Source organism: Centruroides vittatus, unplaced genomic scaffold (genome assembly GCF_030686945.1).
Source record: "Centruroides vittatus isolate TY-2023 unplaced genomic scaffold, ASM3068694v2 scaffold_418, whole genome shotgun sequence".
NCBI classification, from domain to species: Eukaryota; Metazoa; Arthropoda; class Arachnida; order Scorpiones; family Buthidae; genus Centruroides; species Centruroides vittatus.
In genome coordinates this window covers 179,731-200,391 of record NW_027122707.1, presented here as the reverse complement: position 1 = coordinate 200,391, position 20,661 = coordinate 179,731, and the positions used below count along the sequence as shown (strand labels likewise).

At 33.0% G+C, this 20,661-nt stretch overlaps 1 protein-coding gene across 1 annotated transcript; it reads left to right on the top strand.

The window, feature by feature from the left end:
- LOC136988941 (uncharacterized) lies at window positions 1–1,981 on the top strand. The gene is made up of 4 exons (XM_067286958.1): window positions 1–1,190; window positions 1,251–1,507; window positions 1,579–1,782; window positions 1,849–1,981. The coding sequence occupies exons 1-4, from the start codon at window positions 8–10 to the stop codon at window positions 1,915–1,917; spliced, it is 1,713 nt and encodes a 570-aa protein (XP_067143059.1). The 5' UTR covers window positions 1–7; the 3' UTR covers window positions 1,918–1,981.
- The last annotated feature ends 18,680 nt before the right edge of the window (window positions 1,982–20,661 follow it).

Below are 20,661 nucleotides of genomic sequence, written 5' to 3'. Positions count from 1 at the left end.
TGACAAAATGAAACTCTCCGTATACTTTCGTTATATGCAAATGCACGGACTATGCAAAAATGCATGTTTAGCAGAATTGGCTATGGAAAACGAATTGCTAACTGGTAAACAATCCACGATGATAGTTGATTTTTCGGGTATTCACAAGATGAAATACTTTAATATGCATTTACCTTATATGTGCAATCACCACATTCTTATTGCACAGGTGAAAAATTTTGTTAATAGTCTTCGAAGTATAAATATCGAACCGCAATTTTATTTTAAAGGAGCATTACAAGGTTTTGAAGAAAGTAGACAGAATACGAGCATCACTGACGACAATCAAATAGCCTGGAATCTTTTGCTGTGGTTCAGAAATAATTTTAAATTCATTCCAGATTATTATGCTGACAACAAATTCGGGAAAATTTATTCCATTTTCAGATACATTTTAAAATATGAATGTCAATGTCACGTGTTGATTGTGAGAAAAAATTTCTTTTCAAAATTAGCCACAATAGCAAGAGGTGACGATGCTTGTTTAGGAATTCTCACGACGAATCCAGAATATTTAATTTATGATACAAAACCCATCTTTCGTTTCACAGAACTACAATTTAATTCAACGATTATAGAAATGTATGACCCAAAGGAATTCTTCACGAAGTTAAGTTTAAATCGCTCTCAATTAAAACTGTTAAGCTGTCTGCAGAGAGAAAAATTTGCCATTAGATTAGCAAATTTAGAAAACGACAACGTGTTACTACTTGAGAATACCATAAACATCATCAAAGAAAACAACTGGAATGGAGATGAACATGACATGTCTTCTGTATCAGAAATCACAGGAATAAGCGAAAACCTGCTACGGAGGAAAGTAAAAATGTATGGTATGTCAGACACTGATGTTGACGAACTCTACCACAATGAATTGTTAACTTACATCGAGCAGAAATGGACTGTATGTGAAATGCCTGCTAAAATCTATTTTCTGCTAAAGAATCAAAAATACATCGAAAACATGAATTTTGGAGATTTTGCAGACCCGTCGTTACCATTTTCCGTTTGCTTGTATAGGCCAATGAGAAGAAAAATGTATCGGGTTCTTTTCAGAGGAGGAAACGTTTATATAATGGAGCTATGGTTCTACAATACAGTAAACCTGCGTTGGACTAGTTTAATATCAAGTCATTATATAAAATACAACGGTAAGTTTTATTTAGTCGCTGTATTGTGTGCATTATTGTAATTTCTATTATTCCATTTAGATTATATTCCACCTTTGGAACAGCTATTATCGGACGAAGAGTGTATGATACCCATTCGATGGAAACTGTTTGCATATTGTTTGGGAACAAATATCACAATTGAAACTCTTAGACAAGTGAAACCGACTCTACTTAGTTTCTGTTGTCTTGTAAATTACATGATAAGAAATGGTGTGGTACTGTATCTATGTGAATTAAATGCATTGATCCTACAGGCTATTCTTGTTTCAAATAACTGCGATTCGTATAAAGATAATGTATGTGATATAGAATTATTTACTTAAATTAAACTTTATAATATATTTATATATAAAATTACAAATTTTAGGTGGTGTTGAACCCGAGACAAATCCACTTGAGCAGATTATACGAGAGAGGGATGTACAATTTGATGCACGTGTTAGCCGCGTGTGGATTTCCATTTTCGTTGGAACACGTGATGCATTGGAAGTGTTTCGACATTACTGTTTTTGTAAATGTATATAACGAACTAATATGGGGGATAGAAACGAATGTAATTTGTGGACTGAACGTAAGTAAACTTGTGTTTTCAACTACACTAAACTTCTAATTTTATATATATACTTTTTTTTTCCAGAATATTGATGTATCATTATATGAGGATATCCGTTTGCTGTGTATACACAACGACAAACTTCGTATATAATAATCTAAGCATCATTTTAAATTTAATTTCATGTTTAAAACAACGAATTATTTCGTCGGATTTAGTGTCAAAATTTTAAAATTTATTATCTGACTGATTGAAATTCGTTTCTTTTTTTTTAAATTTAACATTATACACTATAAATATCTAGTTTTAGTTTATTGTTGTTTAAAATTTTACATCTATTATAATATCTTAATGCGGAATTGTACAAAAACTGTAATTTATATATATCGTTAGCGATGAAATTTAATTTTAAAATAAATGTTTTAAAATATTTTGAAATTCTTTCATTTAAAAATGATCGTATATTAACACTAACTACAGTAGAGCGTCGATAAGTGGAACGTCGGAAAGTGGAACGATTTTCAGTCGGACTGTGTCGTGCTGAATCGAATGTTTTTGATACTAAATTTACTTCTAAAGTATAATTTTCATGTTTTTTTATATTCTTTAATATATTTATTTTGTTTGTACAAAATGCAGAAATAATTTTTAACGATACGATAGCCTCGATGATTATTATAAAAATTTTCGTTAGGCTTAAAATCGACGAAAATTCAACACGAAGCGACACGCAACGGAGAAAAATTCAACAGGAAGCGATACGCAACGGAGAAAAATTTGAACATCGGATAGGTTAATGTATTTTTTCGTACAAAGTCGGAAACTGGAACAAATCATTAACTGGAAGGACCCCAGTCCCCAATTGGTTCCACTTATCGACGCTCTACTGTATATTCATATAAACAATAAGAATTGTAATTGTTTATCGCTCACTCTAAAGTATTGTCTTTTTGTCTTGTTCGAATTCCACATACTTTGATTAGAGTATTTTAAAAATATATTTACGACTGCGACAGTCGATTGCAGTTTCGCGTTTTTAACTTAGTGTTCTTGAGTTCCCTTATCAAGTAATTGAACGGGATCCATTCGAATGTATTTAATCTTGAAAACATTTTAAGCCCACTCCGGTTTGCAACTATCTTGCTGTAAATATTCGGTCTTTAAGCTGATGAGCTGAGACATTTATGAGTTCAAAGAGTTGTTATGCCATCATACAAGTAGATGCACGCAATATTTGTGAGGGAGGGTTATGCTGATGCAGCGAATTTTAAAACAATCCGCGTTTTAATGGATAGATCCCCCTGTCTTATGTCAGCCGGCGGTGAAAATAATTTAAAGATAAATGAAATTGGCACTGAAAGCGAAGAAAATACAAAAACAGAGAAACCGCCATCGATTGCTTTTTTATTGGATCGCCTCTTCTCTTCGTGTGCGATGCATCTCCCATGGTTGGCAGGTACAATAACGGGTTATTTTGCACCGGCAAGTGCAAACTTAACCTGTCGGGTCCGTCAGATACAAGGATTGTCTTTTCTATGTCTAAGACGTGCAGGTATCGTTTATTTCTTTCCGGCTTTGCATCAATTATATCACCATACCACAAAGTCGAACGATGTCCTAGTATTTATATGAAAATAACGATTCGGCGTAACAGCAATTGATTAATTTTATGTAGGTCCATGTCTATTCATAATGTATTTATTAAGAGATTTTTTAAGTTAATAATAATATTAATTCGAAAAATATAGCTTTACTTATAGTTCGAATAGCTGTTTTGTTTTTATTAGGCTGTAAGTTTCAAGTTGAAGACCCATACATTTCCATTGTGGTCTTCATGTCTGACTGTGTCCCTCTCTCTTTTCTTAATCTCGAAAACAAAATTAGATGAAAATCCGAGCCAGATTTGGCATCAATTATATGCGAACTTCCGGTTTGTATCAAATGTCAGGTGATTTCAATTCAAAATCTTCATTTAAAAGTAAATATTATTAACAATTGCAGTCCAGCATTCTGTCACTGTCACAATAAAAAATTACAGTATTTTGTAAAGTATTTGATTTAAGCATTTCATTGTTTAGTTAAAAAATTATCTGATAAACGAAATTTATTCACGATCAATAACATTGATGAAAGCAATTAACACAAGAAACAAAATTTCATAAACAGATGTATTTTTTTATTTCTAGTTTTCATCTTCTGTGACACTGATATGCCTAATTCTGTTCACTTTTTGAGGATATAAAATTTAATTTAAGCAAATGTATTATAGAAAATCTTTTATCATTACTATTGTCCAAGGCGCCATTCCTATCGACATTAGTATTATTATATTTGACGCGTTGTTTGGTTTTAAATCTGCATCATAATTAGGAAAACAATAAGAAATCACAAGAAAACAAATATATGTTTATTAGTTTAACTTTAATCATACGTACTGAATTTTATTTTACACGAAAAATTAACCTTTTTGTACCTGCAATTTATGTTTGCAATTTTCATATTAAACAAAGAATAATCTGTTTAGTAAAAATCACTTATGTCTTATTATAAAAAGTTACATGTACAAAAGTCTTGTGCCTACTTTTACATATTTTTCATTCATAGTTTGTTAGTAGCTTTTCATTTACATTGCAGTCGTTACGTCTTTTCTATTTTTTACATTTTCCAAATCATGATTTTATTTCTTCAATTGCTAAATGCTTACATTGCTCGTAATATGACCTATTCTCTAGAAACTGGGTATTTTGCGACGTTCAAGCCTTATCACCCTATGAAATATAGTTCATTTGAGACAGTGAAAACAATATTAACAAAATTATTCCCAAGCAAACAGAGATGACTAAATTTATAATAAAGTACACAGGAAATGAATGACTTGTAAAGATTGTACCGGTCCAAATGGAACAAAAATCGTTGATATAGATCAGTAAATTTCCCACTTGGCGCTGCGATACAGCAGAACGGCCTTTTTGCTTCGGAATTCACTAATTCGGCGTTGTAAAAGCGGGAGAGCAGTTTTGTTGGTAAATTCCCGATATTTTCCAATTCATTGCAAAACGATGGCACTCATTTTAATTACTTTATCGCCCGTTTCTATATTAAAAATAGTCACGTTATTGTAAACTTAAACGATGACAATAATGGAAATAAATATTGATAAAAGTAGAAACGTTTTAATGAATCTAAAAGTGTGCAATTTTAATATTTATTTTGATAAATAGCCAATCTTTAAAATTAAATTTCATATTAAAATTTATTAAATATGAAAGTTTATATACACTTCAGACAATTCGATTTACAAATTGAATTGTTGAAGTAATTATAATTCTGGTTTGGACTACAACGACAGTCGAACACCGGTTTAAATACAATGTGAATGTCCGTACAATATAAGTTGCCTTGTCCGTTTATAGACAATTAACAGAGTCTTTGAGCTGGTAAAAACATTGCTTTATGTTTTGGTTGTTATTTTGCGGATCATCAGACTTTAATCTAATCGAAGTAAGTTGTACAACCAGTGCAGAAATGTCTGTCCGTCAATTGAAAACGAAGAAACCTAATCAGGGATGAAATGTCAAGTCCAGTAAGTTAAGTCGTAGCCGGGTGAAACGTCATTTCCGGGTGACAAAGTCGTATTCGGGTGGCAGACTCATATCCGGTGAAAAGTGAAACGTGGGTGAAAGTGATCTCGGAAGAGAGAAGATTCACTTTATGCAGCAGAAAAAGAGCCTTTTCCACCAAGGTTTCTTCTGCTCGACAGATGTTTCCACGACCACTTTGGACTCTCCTCGACACTCCACCGTCCATTCTGCAACTTCCGGGTATCGCAGTCCCAGGTAGTCGACCACAGTCGAGGCGCTATCGTCGGGAGTAATGACGACCACCCGTTTGACGCACTGTCCGCTCTCCTCGACATCTTTCGGGATGCACCTGAATCACCGGAAACGGAACGGAAGACGACGAAAAGCCTTCCTCCTCCTCCTCCTCCTCCTCACCATCTGCCGAGGTGCGCCACTTCTTTAATTGCTTGAAATTTTCCATTCTGCAAAAGAAAGAAACGACTATTATGAAAATACAACTCGTATTCGTTTTGTTAATTTAATTTTATGTAAATTGTAAGATTTCTAATGAAAAAGGAAAGTTTTAGAAATATCGTCTTAATTATAACGAAAAGTCACAAATGAATATTATAATAAAATCTCTGTTAAATATAGTAATTTTAACTTTCAAACGATTTTTAATGTTCGCTATAGAAATCAGTTTCTACAAATTGTACAGTTCTGTCCATTGCCTAACACAAAACATTTGTGAAAATTTAGACGAATAATCTCAAATTATTCTGTTTAATTAAAGTTCACACTATAACAGTGCAATTATCATATGGAATGTGATGCGTATATAAACTATAGCGTGCTAATACCAATGTAATGTATTTATTAATTTAGATTTCATTGGATTTGGGCTTAACGAAGAGTGAAAATGAGTGGAAAGACCCCGTCCGTCGTCTCTGTCAAGACCGATTAATTGTTATGGAAATAGAGATTCGTCGCAAAATCATTGGCACTAATTGTGATATTCGGCTTAACAATGTTCGAAAAAATACGTAAAATTAGAAACATCGTAGTCTGTACTTACCGATAAAATCGACGCAAACGAAACAAAACTGAGAAAAACACTCGAAACGAGAAAATTTTGACCGCACGAACTAAAAATCCAACCGTTCGCATTAACAATCGACGACCGCTCGCAACAATAAAACTCTGACAATTTGTAAGTACACAGAGTTTTATTGTTGCGTTGCCACGAAAGTTAATATTCAGAGTTTGGCCAAATTGCGTGATTTTCCCTGCATATACTCGTACATTGATGTTAACGTCAATATGTACGCAAAAACCTAATATTCTCGTAGAAAGATGAATAGAAATTTCGATCTTATCATGTCCCTTACAACCGGAAAAACAATAAACTTCAAGTATAGAAACCCCAATTTTGTCTACCTTTGTAATTTAGTTAAGCAGCTGAAGGGCGCTTTAAACTTTAGAGTATAGTGGTGTGAATTTCATATGAGATATAATGTGTATATAAACCATAGCGAAAATTAACAATTTAATGTATTTATTTATTTTCATTTTGCTTTAAGAACTCTAACAATTTGATTTAATCTGGGCTAAACGAATATTAACAATAAAGAGGGTGAAAAGTATCTCCTAAAATAAGTGAAAAGATCCATTCGTCGTCTCTCTGACGAAACCGATCAATTGTTATCTAAGTGGATCTTTGTCGGAAAATCATAGCCAATAATTGTGATATTCGGTTTAACAACGTTCAAAAACATTTAAATTTAGAAAGTTCGTAGTCCGAACTTACCAATACAATAACTGCAAATGATGCAAAACTCAGAAAAACGCTTGCAATCAATGACTTTAAATCTCGCTCACTGAAAATTCGGCCGCTCTCATCAACAATAAACAACCGGTCGCAACAAATCGTCAGAGTTTTATTGTTTCATCGCCTCGAAATTTAATGTAAAACGTTTGGATTTTTGACCGAATTTTGTGATTTTTCCGCTTCTCTGCGGCTGAAGAGACGGATTATCGCGGATCATTCCTTGCATATACATTCATGTTAACAGTAACGTGTATTCGAAAATGTAATATTTTCGTGTTTCGCGTCTATATAAAGACGAATAAAAATTTCGATTTTATAAGATCCTTCGAATCAAAAAAAGAATAGACTTCAAGTCTAGCAACCCCTTTTTATCTATCATATTGTGATTTACTCGAGTGGTTCTCTATATAGTCTATTAATAAGATTGAACCTTTGTTAAATTGAGGTGTCTGAATATTACAGATTAAAGCTTATACATGATAAGGACTACGGAGCGCGTTACGTTCTAAACTATACGAAAGATCAAGAAATCTATTAAGTGACTAAACATCCCTTTTAAGAACGATTTATTTTTGCATTTATGACGAATTAGAAACTTTAAATTCTAGTAGATGTGTTAAACTATGCGTTAGACTCTGTTTTCTGTTATAGATTATAGGTATACACTTTCATACAATCAGTACAATACAGAGTGCACAGATATCTATTACTAGTGAATTTTTTCTCGAGAGATTGTGCAGAAAATTGATTGAGATAGACCGGTGGAATTAGATTGATAAAAAACAACAAATCGGAGAACTGTTCGATTTGCATTTATGACGAATTAGAAACTTTAAATTCTAGTAAACTTTTTTTGCGAAAAAGACCCCTATTTATATGTTACACACGCAAAAAATAGTAAAAAGCAAAACGTGAGTTCGTGAAGCAAAAACCCGCAAACAGAAACATGCATTTAGTGCTTTTCACAAAACTCGGCATCTGTTACAAACGATAAGGGACGAATATTTTTCTTTGTGGTCAAGAAAGATGGGCGAAAACAAAGGTGGCAACACACCTCAGTTTGACTCTTCCGCGGAAGCTACCGATAGCACAATTGTGAAACTGATTCAAATGTTAGGACACATTCGCAAACACTTTCATTCTTCTGGCCACGAAAAATGATGTTCATCTGGTTTCCCTTACTCGACCTCTTTAGTGAATACCTAAGGCTAATTTTCTATACGATACAGACTTTATGTGTATTTTCAATATTTATGACATACGTATTATTTTTTATAATAATTTATATGAAACATTTCTAAGCAAATATCATAATCATACCACATTTCGTATCATCAATGAAAATATTTTCAAAACACTTAATCCTATTCTTCGCGAATCGAATAACGTATTTTTTAAATAAAGAAACAGAGAGATTTACAGTTTCGTTTTATTTATGGTCCAGCTGTGCAGATGTTTTTCAGATTCAAAAGTCCCGAATATACGGAATGAAGTGCATTGGCCATCTACACATAAAATTACTTACAAATAACAGAAACAATGATAACAAATATGAAAATATACCTTAATTCAAAACTTTTGGGTTACGTGGAAGTAGCCATCAAATGATATCGTGAGCGACACTTTTCCAAATCTCTTCAAAAAATTTAATATCTATCAAACAATAAGCAATGAAATGTTTAATATTTAATATAGATTTTTTTAAATGCTTAAATAATCATTTTTAGAATAGAAACTAAGTAATTAAATTTCGTATACTCTGCAAATATAAAATAATTAGTAGGTAATTTCTAGTTTTTCTTCACACTGAAACGCAATACAAACACAACGAACAGCATAAAGAACAGAAAATAATCACTCGAAAAATTAAACAAATTTAAACTGACATATTTGAGTTTAGGAAACACCAAATAGATTTTTAGCAAAGATACATTTGCCAAATTATTTACCATTGGCCGAGTGAATAAAACCACTGAACATTGGTAGTTAATTCGTGGTTTTGCGTCTCACAGGCTGGCCGTGTGGATTTTTCAGGGTATTCCTCACTTCACTAACACTTAAATAACACCAGTTTTTATTTGAAAAGACCTCACGGTAACATTGCTAACTCTGAAAATTGCCTTTGTGTCGTATGCGAACAAAAGAAAAAAATTAGAATAAGCTACATAATTTATTATCGTGGGTTCTGATTCGAGAACGCCGTACTTAAGCTATGTATTGGCTTATACAACCACATAATACGATACAATAAATATTAAAATTAACCTTTAGCTTTTCTTCAAGTGTCAAATCACACAGCAGTGTCTTCGAATGTCTTGAAAAGACGTCTGCATCTCAAATATCGATGTTGAATATCTAACACTTATTAGCTTTATCAATAATTAATATTGTTCTAATTTTCTTACCGCTGATGTACAGGAAGATAAGATGAAACTTATTAAAATGCAAAATGTTGATGATACTACAGTGCAAAAGTAAGCAGCGATCTTTACAAAGAATTGTAAATTATAAAATATGCGTACATAATACAGTAAAAATGTTTCAAATAAAAGACAAAAATATATTTGATTTATTAGTGGTTTAAACCATTTATTATGGTTTTTCAGGAATTCCCATAAATTTGCGTGTCGCTGGATCGATGCCTCTAATTTCACATGCAATTTGTTTTCGTATAGTCTTAACAAATACAGTTCTTTGGATAATTGTAAAAAGTCTTTTTCTACAATGTATAAAATGATGTAAAGTAAAAGAAATGTATGAACAGCGTATCCAGTAATGAATACGACAGTAAGCGTGGCCTGGATATTACAAAATAATATTTCTTCGTTAGAGTACTTATTTTCGTAATAATACGGACGAAAAACAATCATGACAAACGACACAAAGAATACCGAAACTACAGCCAAGTAAATTAACATTATCGTCCAGCTTTTGTACAGAAAATTTAGCATTTCGAAAATATTCGTTTTGTTCTATTCTGTGAATAGAAACAAACTTGTTTATTTTTACAAAACTGAATGCTATAGCTGTACTAAGTACACGCAGATAAATGTTAAGTTACAAAGCATGGTCTAATTCTGCAAGTGAAAATAGAAACGAGCAAGGAAATCGATAGGAGGATAATGGGATCATCTGCACGAGTAAAATAATAAATTACTATATCCAAAGCAGACATTCGATGAAACTCGAATATATAGTTTTAAAGTTTGATAAGCGTATGATATTTTTTCAGATTCGCACGAACAGTTTTGGAAGAGTTCCCCGCAGAATATAATAAAAGTTGAGGAGATCGGTTTCAGACAACAACGAATACAAAATTCGTTTTATATATTATCAGACATTTCTGAAGTCTTGTGTTCTCACAGGTTATTTTCTGATCGAATTGGGAAGGCTTTCACGTTAAGATGTAATACAGAAATGCAACTGTTACTACGTAACCGTAAATGTACTGGTCCATGTTTCGTTGCTGAAACGCAATTTACCTGTACATTTCTTAATGGATTTTATATAAATGCATAAAATACTTTTATCGTGACTCATTAATCAGTTAAAGTAACAAAGCTCGTATATCGACGGAAATTTCGATTATGCATAAACAGCTGCACTTTCCTGTCACTTATATAAATGTAATATTGTAACGTATATTACATAACTGTATTGCCACGTACGAAAAATATCAGTTATGGTCTGTCGGGTTTTCCAGAGTGGTAGGCTATCACTCTATTCATCCCAGTCGTTTCAGTCCACTTTTTACTTATCTTAATCACAATGGATTTGTGATTAAGATGTATTCTATTCAGTTAAATGTATTAACACAAATATTTCATATATGTATGTGGCTAATGCATATATATTAAATTAATAAATCGATAAAATCGCGTATTGTAGATTTTTAGATCGAGCTATATTAACAAAATTATATATTTTCGTTGCTTTTTGAAACATATTTTCATTTTATAACTGTGAGACTAGAGGAGTGGTTTCCGCTGATTTTAGCACGCCTTGTATAGCGACGAAATTCGAAAACGAAATATATATATATATATATATTTATTTATGAAAATGTGTATGTAAAAGAAGGTAGTTAGTGCCCTCAACTCTATAAAGAGGTGTATCATAAAATCAGGCAAACATTGTATAGTTCATCGAAGTGTCGAACGTTTAATTCGTTTTCGAATTTCGTCACTATATATATACATATATTAGGAGCAGTCAAATGAAAACGAAACAGACTATATAACAAGTGTGGCGCGGAAGTTGGTAGTGGAGGCAGGTGTGTGTATAGAAGTGCCCTCTATTGGGAATCAGGAAGGAACAGCGTGAACGTTCACTGCTGTGCCATTTGTCTGTTAGACGTGCTCGATCTGAGGTCGGTAAGTCGTATGTGCGTCTGACATCACTATGGAGGTCCGCTGCTCGTTGACTTTCTGGAACACGGTGCCACAATTAACGCATCGCGGTATTAATTTTTCTGTCTTTTAACATTATTTTTAAATTTATTTTAGATGGAGAATATCTTTGAAGACATTCGAAGTGTGTCAGTCAGCAATCTTTCTCTACAATACAAGTAGGTTGCGTTCATACTAGTGCAAAACTTTATAATTGATATTACATTTGCCACTTTTTCAAACATATTTAATAAAATATTCAGGTCCTGCACTTCATGAAACGTTTTGGGAAGTACCCATTGGCTCTAACTGTAGGAGGTTGTTTCAACATCACTAAGAATTTTCCTTTAAGATATTGTTTTAATATATATAACGCAAAACTTTATAATAATGGAAATAATAAAAACAGATACTAATAATGTTTTATGGAATTGTTGCAGTTGGCAAAGTCTTTGCACTCTGTATTTTCTGGCTTTTTAAAACTGAGAAACGTTTCTTATCAAAAAAGAAATCGCAACGAAATTTCATAAAATGTATTTAAAAGCTGACAATTATTCTTTACTAAAATTATCGCATTTAATAAATTGTAATTTTTCTGATTTTTTCACAGTATATGGCAAGAAAAAGTAAACGAGTAAAATACATAGCATTTATCTCATCTATACTCTTATAATCTTTTTTCTTTAATATAGCCTACACTATAATCCTGTGTATACTTTAACTACAAAAAGACTTTTCGCAAATGTTTTGAATAAATACGGGTTTAAGATATAAGATCACTGATATTGAAGTTTCAAAGCTGTGTCTCACCTCTATTAGTTTCTTTATGCTAGCGCTTTTAATGTATTTAGAAATGTATGTGCATATCACATGTTTTTCAGTTTGCATCAAACAATTTGTTAAAAATTGGACGAAAGTTAATAATTTGAGTTTCACTCGGCCGCTCCACTGAATGCGTCGTTTTCGTAGTGCACACAGTGAAAAAAAATCAAAAACAAAAAAATTCAAAACACTATCGCTGTAGAGATGTTCTCTACAGCTCTATGCCACAAGACTTTCAGACGCTTCGATGCGCGAATATAATTCATAGTTCATACTGCATTTCTTCTGTAAACACACTACAATTAGCCTGGTGTAAAAGGATAGTGCGATCCATTGATTAAACCAGATTTTTACATATCTATAATCATTTGTTTCTCTCCATTCATTGAAGGCATTAACGTCGATAAACTTTCTCAGTATGGATACACAGGACGGTGTATAGGTTTGTAGGTTATATAGGTGCATACACTCTATAGTGTTCGTTAGACAGTGTGTTCAGACACGTTTACATGTGTATCATTGTTAAATTCAACTAATCCATTTGTGCCACATACTTGCGTCACTTCGATCTTCAATGCTTGTATAATGTCATTTGTTTGTCGTTCGTGTATTTTGGAATTCTTTCGAAATGAACGTTCATACTTCTAGGAACAATCGAATGACTTCTTCTGTTACAAGATCTTGATTTGTTCGTATAATCATAACATTAGACTAAGTTTAAATAATCTTTAGCTTTCCCATTTCTGGAACTGTTCGATTCGCCGAAGTTGGCATTCTTGCGTTAATAATGTTTTATGCAATTTTTTTACAGTACAAATAAACGATTAAAATCAATTAAGATATACTGAAATTTATAACGAAACATTATTCATGATGTTGAAAATCATGTCATAATTTCATCATGTTCATTAACATTCTTAGCTGTGAAGCGTAATAGGATATAAATTTACTAAATCGAATACTGCAATGTTAAAAGCAAAATCGATCAATAATTCGTGCAAGAGGTTTTTCTTTCATCGATAAATCGAATAATGTACTTTACTTGGCTACTAAAGATGTCTTCGATGCACAGAGAAGAGGTCTGCTTCAACTGCCTTATACAACCATGCTTAAATTTTGCGAAAATTTTCGGTATCGAACCATTTATACCTTGCAGCTATCAAGACAGACAACCATCGACGCATTTCCAAAAAGTTGTAAAAAAAGTCTACATTCAAATTATCGAAATAGTCTCACGGGAACATTTTATATTGGCAATATTAGAGCTTATACTAACTCATATTTTTAAATGCCCTTGTGAGTCTGTATTTTCTGAGATCAGAATCGCAAAAACAGAAATTAAAATTACAGGCGTAATTGTATCATTCATAATGTCAACGACTGTCACGTTTTTTAAATCTAACAAGTTAAACATAAATGTAAAATTGAGGCATCCAATTTTTCAGAATGAAAAGGCATTCCATGCAATTAATAATTTATTATTGTTGGTATCTCTAATAGTACTTGTTTTGGTTTTTTCTATGGCAATTCTAAATTGTTTTATATTGTATCCTGCTTATGCTAAGGCAGCAACGTTTGTGATTCAACCTTTTATTTGTTGCATGGAATTTGGAATATGGGTCACTTATGTCATCGGGAAAAGTGCTATGTTTTTAACATTAGCGGCAATAATTATATTTGTAATAATAAAGGAATTCCAACAGCTGTCTTCAGAAGTCGCATTGTTAAGAAGAAATCAGCGTAACCTTCGAGACCGATTAGAAGAAATCTTGGCCCGTTCATGATGATTTATGGTGTATTGTATCACAACGGAACAATATGTTTAATTATGTATTCGTTGTGATTTATGCCGCTCTTACATTCGCAACCTGTTTTAGCTATTACATGTATCTGTATGTAGATATGGAGAAATCTATCAAATATATATTTTTTGGCTTAATTATTATCTTAACTTTTATTTGTATAATTTATGGATTTCTTCTGTCTTATGTTGCTTTTACGGTATGGAAAACATTTTTTTTTAATTTATTATTTTTTCTGTCTTTTAACATTATTATTCAACTTATTTTAAATGGAGAATATCTTTCAAGACATTCGAAGTGTTGCAGTCAGCAATCTTTCTCTACAATACAAGTTAAAAGTAGGTTGCGTTTAGTACTAGTGCAAAGCTTTGAAATTTATATTACATTTTACATTTTCTCAAACATATTTAATAAAATATTCAGGTCCTGGACTTCATGAAACGTTTTGGGAAGTACCCATTGGCTCTAACTGTAGGAGGTTGTTTCAACATCAGTAAGAATTTCCCCCTTAAGGTATTCTTTTTATATATATAATGTATAACTCTATTCAAAAGGAAATAATAAAAACAGATATTAATAATGTTTTATGCAATTTTTCAGCTGGCAAAATCTTTGCACTCTGTATTTTCTGGCTTTTTAAAACTGAGAAATGTCTCTTATCAAAATAGAAATCGTCAATGAAATTTCATAAAATGTATTTAAGATCTGACGATTATGCTTTACTGAAATTATCGCATTTATTATATCGTAATGTTTCTGAGTTTTCACAGTGTATTACCAGAAAAAGTAAACGAGTAAAATACACAGCCATTATCTCGCGTACACTGTTATGAACGTTTTTCTGTAATATATACCATGATCTTGTTAAAGCTTAACTTTAAAAATAGTTTTCGTGCATTTTGTTAATAATACTGGTTTAAGGTAAAAAATTACTGATATTGAAGTTTCAAAGCTGTGTCTGATTTGTATTATTTCGTATATGCTAGCGCTTTTTATGTATTTAGAAATTCAAGGGAATATCACATGTTATTAGTAACGCACCAAAGAATTTGTTAAAAATTGGATGCAAATGAATAATTTCAATGTAACCTGTCCGCTCCACTGAATGCGCCGAATATAATTAATAATTCATATTACATTTGTTCTGTAGACACATCTCATTAACCTGATGTAAAATAAAAGTATGATCCGTTGGTCGATAAACTTTCTCAGTTTGGATAAACAAGATGGTTCCTGTTTTGTAGGTGCACATACTCTAGAGCAGCGGTCGGCAAACCTTTCTCACCTCACGGACCAGTAAACTCACAATTTTGAATTCCGCGGACCACTATCACAAATTATTTTTAATGATACAAATTCTGTAGAATAATCATAAAAGTTCAATTTTACTATATTAATGTGACACTCGCATTTTTAATTATAACAAATTAATGCAAGCCTAAAGTTCATTGCAGCTTGTTTGAAATGGATTCTTAGCGCTTTTTCACGAAGGACGACAATTGCACTTACAATATTGATAACAATCACTTCGTATTTGGTTTTAGATTCGAATAAACATCCCCAATGAGTGAAGAAAAGCAACTAAGCATTTTGCGTTTCTTTTGTAATCCTTCGCGTAACCTTCGGGTGGTCAATGTGAAAATTTCTCCACCGACCACCCAAATTTTCTCGAAGACCTTTGATTGTCCGCGGACCATCGGTTGTCGACCATTGTTCTAGAGGTGGCCAACAAGTCGATCGCGAAGCCATTTTGATCGATCGCTCGCGATGTCTTTACTTTATGTTACTTGTAACCGAATGCAACGCCTGAACGTAACACGCAAACGCAAAGTATGCATGCAGTTATGATTGGACTCATAGAAAAACACATTCATTTAGCTTGATTATTCAGTACTGTCATACCGTAGATTCTTTTCTTTAGTATAGGTATTAACAATATTATTACTATTTATCCCATTATTATTAAGGTAATAAAATAAATTTTAAATCTGTCTTTATCTGTAGCTAATTTGAATTAATAAATATTGTTAATAATTACTCGTTGTTTTAATTCCCCTGGATGTGAGTTTTTTGGACCGTTAAATAATTACGTTGGTTTTTACGTAGGTAGATATACAGGGTGTTTTAGTACGACGTGCACTCTATGTGACATTTAGGTGCGTTTTTTCGCTCTGCCATATTTTACTTACAACATTTATTTTTGTAAGAATTCCATACCTTACGACGAGAGCAACTACAAATTCGTAGGTAGTTATTTCCTTTTCTATAGAATGGCATTCACTAACCAACTGACAATCTAACCAAACTTGTATTTTCTGCTAAATCCTTCAGAGCATCACATATACCGCTTAGTTAATATTTAAAGGCCTAAACCGATTCTACCTTGCATTCCCATCTAGTTCCGGAAAGTGGTTTTAGCGATAAGGATTTTGCATATGCTTTTAAAGTAACCCACCTCTGACTCCAGCCGGCAAACAGAGTGTAGAGCCTTTGTAGAAAACCAAAAAAAAAAAAAAAAATTTCGCTTGAACACAAGACAATGCTGCATCTCCTAGAATGAGATTCCAGCTGTGACTCCCACAAAGTAAAAAGTAAGCAAATGGATTAATTTCAAGTATACGTTTCTGGACATCACTGTTTACTCTACGCATATTGGCTCCATTATCATATCATCGGCTTCTGCAGTTTTGCAATATACCCAGCTATTCTAGCTCTTTGATTACATAATTAATCAAACTCTCAGCTGTGGTTTTTTCGACGGCTAAGAAGCAAATAAAATGTTCTTCAACGTCAGCTGTATTTGTATTAAAAAATCTTATAATAGTTGCTCAACGCGAGAAACGTCACGAGTACAATTAAGAATAATCGAGTAATAGTCATTTTTTATTATTATGTCAACAATTTGAGTCTTCACGTGACTTGCTATTAATTGTATAACTCATTTTGAATATTTTTTTTCCGAAATAATGGTTGTTAATCGTCTTGACTGTTACTTGTTTTAGGTGAAGTCGCAACATCGCATCAAATCGGGCTAATAACTTTACTAAATCTATAAAGTTGCCGCTAGTTTCACTTGAATCTGAGTCAGATATTAATTTCTCTCTATGATCTCTGAAGGTCAAACTGTGAGATGCTAAAAATTTACAATTACAAGTAGTCTTTCTAAAATATCTCTCCAATTCTGCCTTTCTTGTTCAATTTGAGTCTGGGCCCGTTCTCTAAATTTTACCATTTCAACATACAATCTTTGTTCAGTCAGCTATACTCATGAGACTAGGTAATCACACAAGTGTTTCCAATCACACAATCCTTCACTGGATTTTATTTTCTCGTCCGAACATTCGACACAGAAAGCAGTAAACGGCATATTTTGCTTGTGAATAAACTATCCAGCGCCTGACAAGTTTTCACATTAGCTAATGCTTTACTGTAATGATATTTGCTGAATCGCCGTCCATTATCATTTACGGGGAAAAAAAAGCTTTAACTCGGATTGGACCTTTTACTACAATCTCAGTTCGGTCTACATCAGTAATTGTTAACGGCCACAAACCTGGGTCATTTGGAGGATTCAGATTTTCAATTTTGCCAGTCATGGATGTAGACATAGACTCAGCTATGTATTCTGGGACATATTCTCAGATATGACGGCGGCGGCGGTGACAATAATGAGACAATAATGCTGTTGATTCATTATCCTCGCTATTGTTACTAGGTGGCAGCGGCACCCATGCTTATTTACTTCTTGAAATATGTCTTCCATACAAACGATTATGCAACGCATACAGCTGCTAGCAAAATAAGTGTAAGGTGAAAAGAAATGAACGAAATGGAACACGTGGATTCCCCGAGCGTAAATCGTAAACACGACGAATCACGAAAGTAAGGAAACCGCGCGTTCAAGTGTGTTTTCTAATGCGCGAGGGGCAGGATTCAAATAGTAATGAATATTTCAAATATGTTTAACAGTCAATTTATAAAAATATTATTATTCACTGATAAATTACTTAATTTTCATATCGTTAATCTTACTTTTTATACGAATGTGAGATTGAATAAATCTAAATGAGAAGTTTTATTTAGGCACTTATTAATTTTAATATATGGTATACTATGAATTAATCAATTTATTTTATTATTATAACTAATAGCTAAGGATAAAATAAAGTTCTAAATATCAAGTTTTTTCTACTCGGGTTGTTGCGCGAGATTTTTGCAAAAGCGAAGACCCGGGCGATTGCCCTGCTCACCACCTTCTAAGACGGCCCTGTCCATTAAGACATACTGTAATTCATCTGCAAACATTATTCATGATGTTCAAAATCATGTCAAAATTTACATCATGGAGGTAAGGGGTTAATTTTTTCATTCGTTATCTCGATGATACTTTCGTGTTTTAAACATAACAAATTTTACGTAGATGTAAAATTGAAACATCCAATTTTTCAAAATGGAAAGGCATTCCATGCAATTAATTATTTATCATTATTCGTATGTACACAGTACAATAATAATTCTCTTGATCTTTTTGGTGGCAGTAGTAAATTCGTTTATCTCGTATTTTGCTTGGCGTATGGGAGCAACACTTGCAACTGAAGCTTACATTTGTTGCATAGAATTTAGAATATGGAATAGTTACGTTATCGGAAAAATTGCTATTCTTTTAATATTAGCGGCAATAATTGAATTTGTAATCATAAAGGAATTCCAGCAACTGTCTTCAGAACTCACATTGTTGAGAAGAAACCAAAATAACGCTGAAGTCCTATTAGAAGAAATCATGACCGGTCATTCTGATTTACGGCGTAATGTATCACAGCTAAAGAATAAATTAAATAATGTAGTCGTTGTGATTCATGTCGCTCTTACATTCGGAACCAGTTTCAGCTATTACTTCTGAATTTAGGAAATTCTAAATGAATGTTAAACCGTTCTTTTCAAAATGTAAACATCCCCGATAGAAAAAACTCGCCTTGCGGAGTATCGGATCAGATGTCACTTTATGTACAGACAATCAAATGAGAAAGTTGACAGTCGTCAAAGAATGCCACTCATCGTTAACAATAGACGAACACGTGGCTCATTTCCCACGACAATCGTATAAAAGCGAGAGCCATCGGAAGCTCGAGGTGATCAAAAAAGGAAGTTGTATTTCAGCTTGTGTCCATTTTGGTCTCCCGTCCCGTTCGAGAAGACGACGGTAGAAAACATCTAGGATCATCCACAGCTTCCATACCGGAACAATCGTAGCCATCACGACTGAGAGGCGATCTATCCCGGAAGTTACGTATAATTGTGGCAATTTGAGTCTCCATGAAGCGGACCCGATCCAGTCCAAGGAGAAGACTCCGTCCGAGAAGACACTCAACGCCTATGACTCTTCCATATAGACGACGTTCGTCATAATTATCGTCTCTTTACTCCCATATTGAGATATAAGTAGATTGCTGTAAACTCTCTCTCCGCGAATTTAGCGGTCAGAATTAGGTCAATAAGTCGTGCTGACCTATTGACCTATTCTGACGCTATTCTATGTAGCACGCATCTCGCGAGCTAAATAGAACTTTTTGTCACTCCACTCAACAGGAGTATATGTAATCGCATCAAATTGCCTATTCTGTAAAAATTAGCTTCGCAAATAGAATTATATATATCGTAGTGTAGTTATATAACAGGAGTGCGCAAGCAAGAGTTCAGTGGGAGCCGAAATGTAGGTTTTGCAATATGCATGGGAGCCGCAAATCTGTACTGTCGTGGCAGATAGTATGGTAAGGCGAGCGATTTTATTATATAATATAAATATAATATAAAACAAATATTGAATTTTTTTAGTAAACATATTTTTCACAAACTTATAAAAATAAAATTGTAAAAATTATAATAAAAGACAAAAATTAACACTTTCAGCAAGAGCCGCATTTGCCCGTGCCTGCCATATACTGTAGAATGAGTTGTCAGGATTGACCGGTTGTCTAGTAAATAACCGAAAATCGTTTACCAGTGTGTTTCTAGACCAAATCAATTTCGAAATGTATAAATATATGTTAGGCCAGACAACTTTTTGAAAAGAAAGAAATAGAATTTAAAAAGTTTCTTCTTTTGTTACTGCATGATTCTTCGGTCGCAGTCAGGTAAGAAACCACTCCAGTAACTGAGCACATAGCAGTCGTATTCCTTTTATTTTACAGGATGCGCTGTACATCCTTATGACACCACTTGCTCTTTGTTGGTGACATTATTTTAAAAGAAAATTTTAGAAATGTAAGAAAATTATAACTGAAATTTTGTTTAATACGAAGCCAAAAATTTACCAATGCTTTGTTTTATTCATCGAAACACCCCTTCTTGGCGGTTATTAAAATATATCAAATTTTGTTTTAAAGTATTTTTGGTAACGAAGAGAAAATGGTATCGTAAGAATTACAACAAGTCAACAGCGAAAGAATATAGAAACAGTAACGCGTATTGACAAATGAAATAGCATAAAATACGGTATT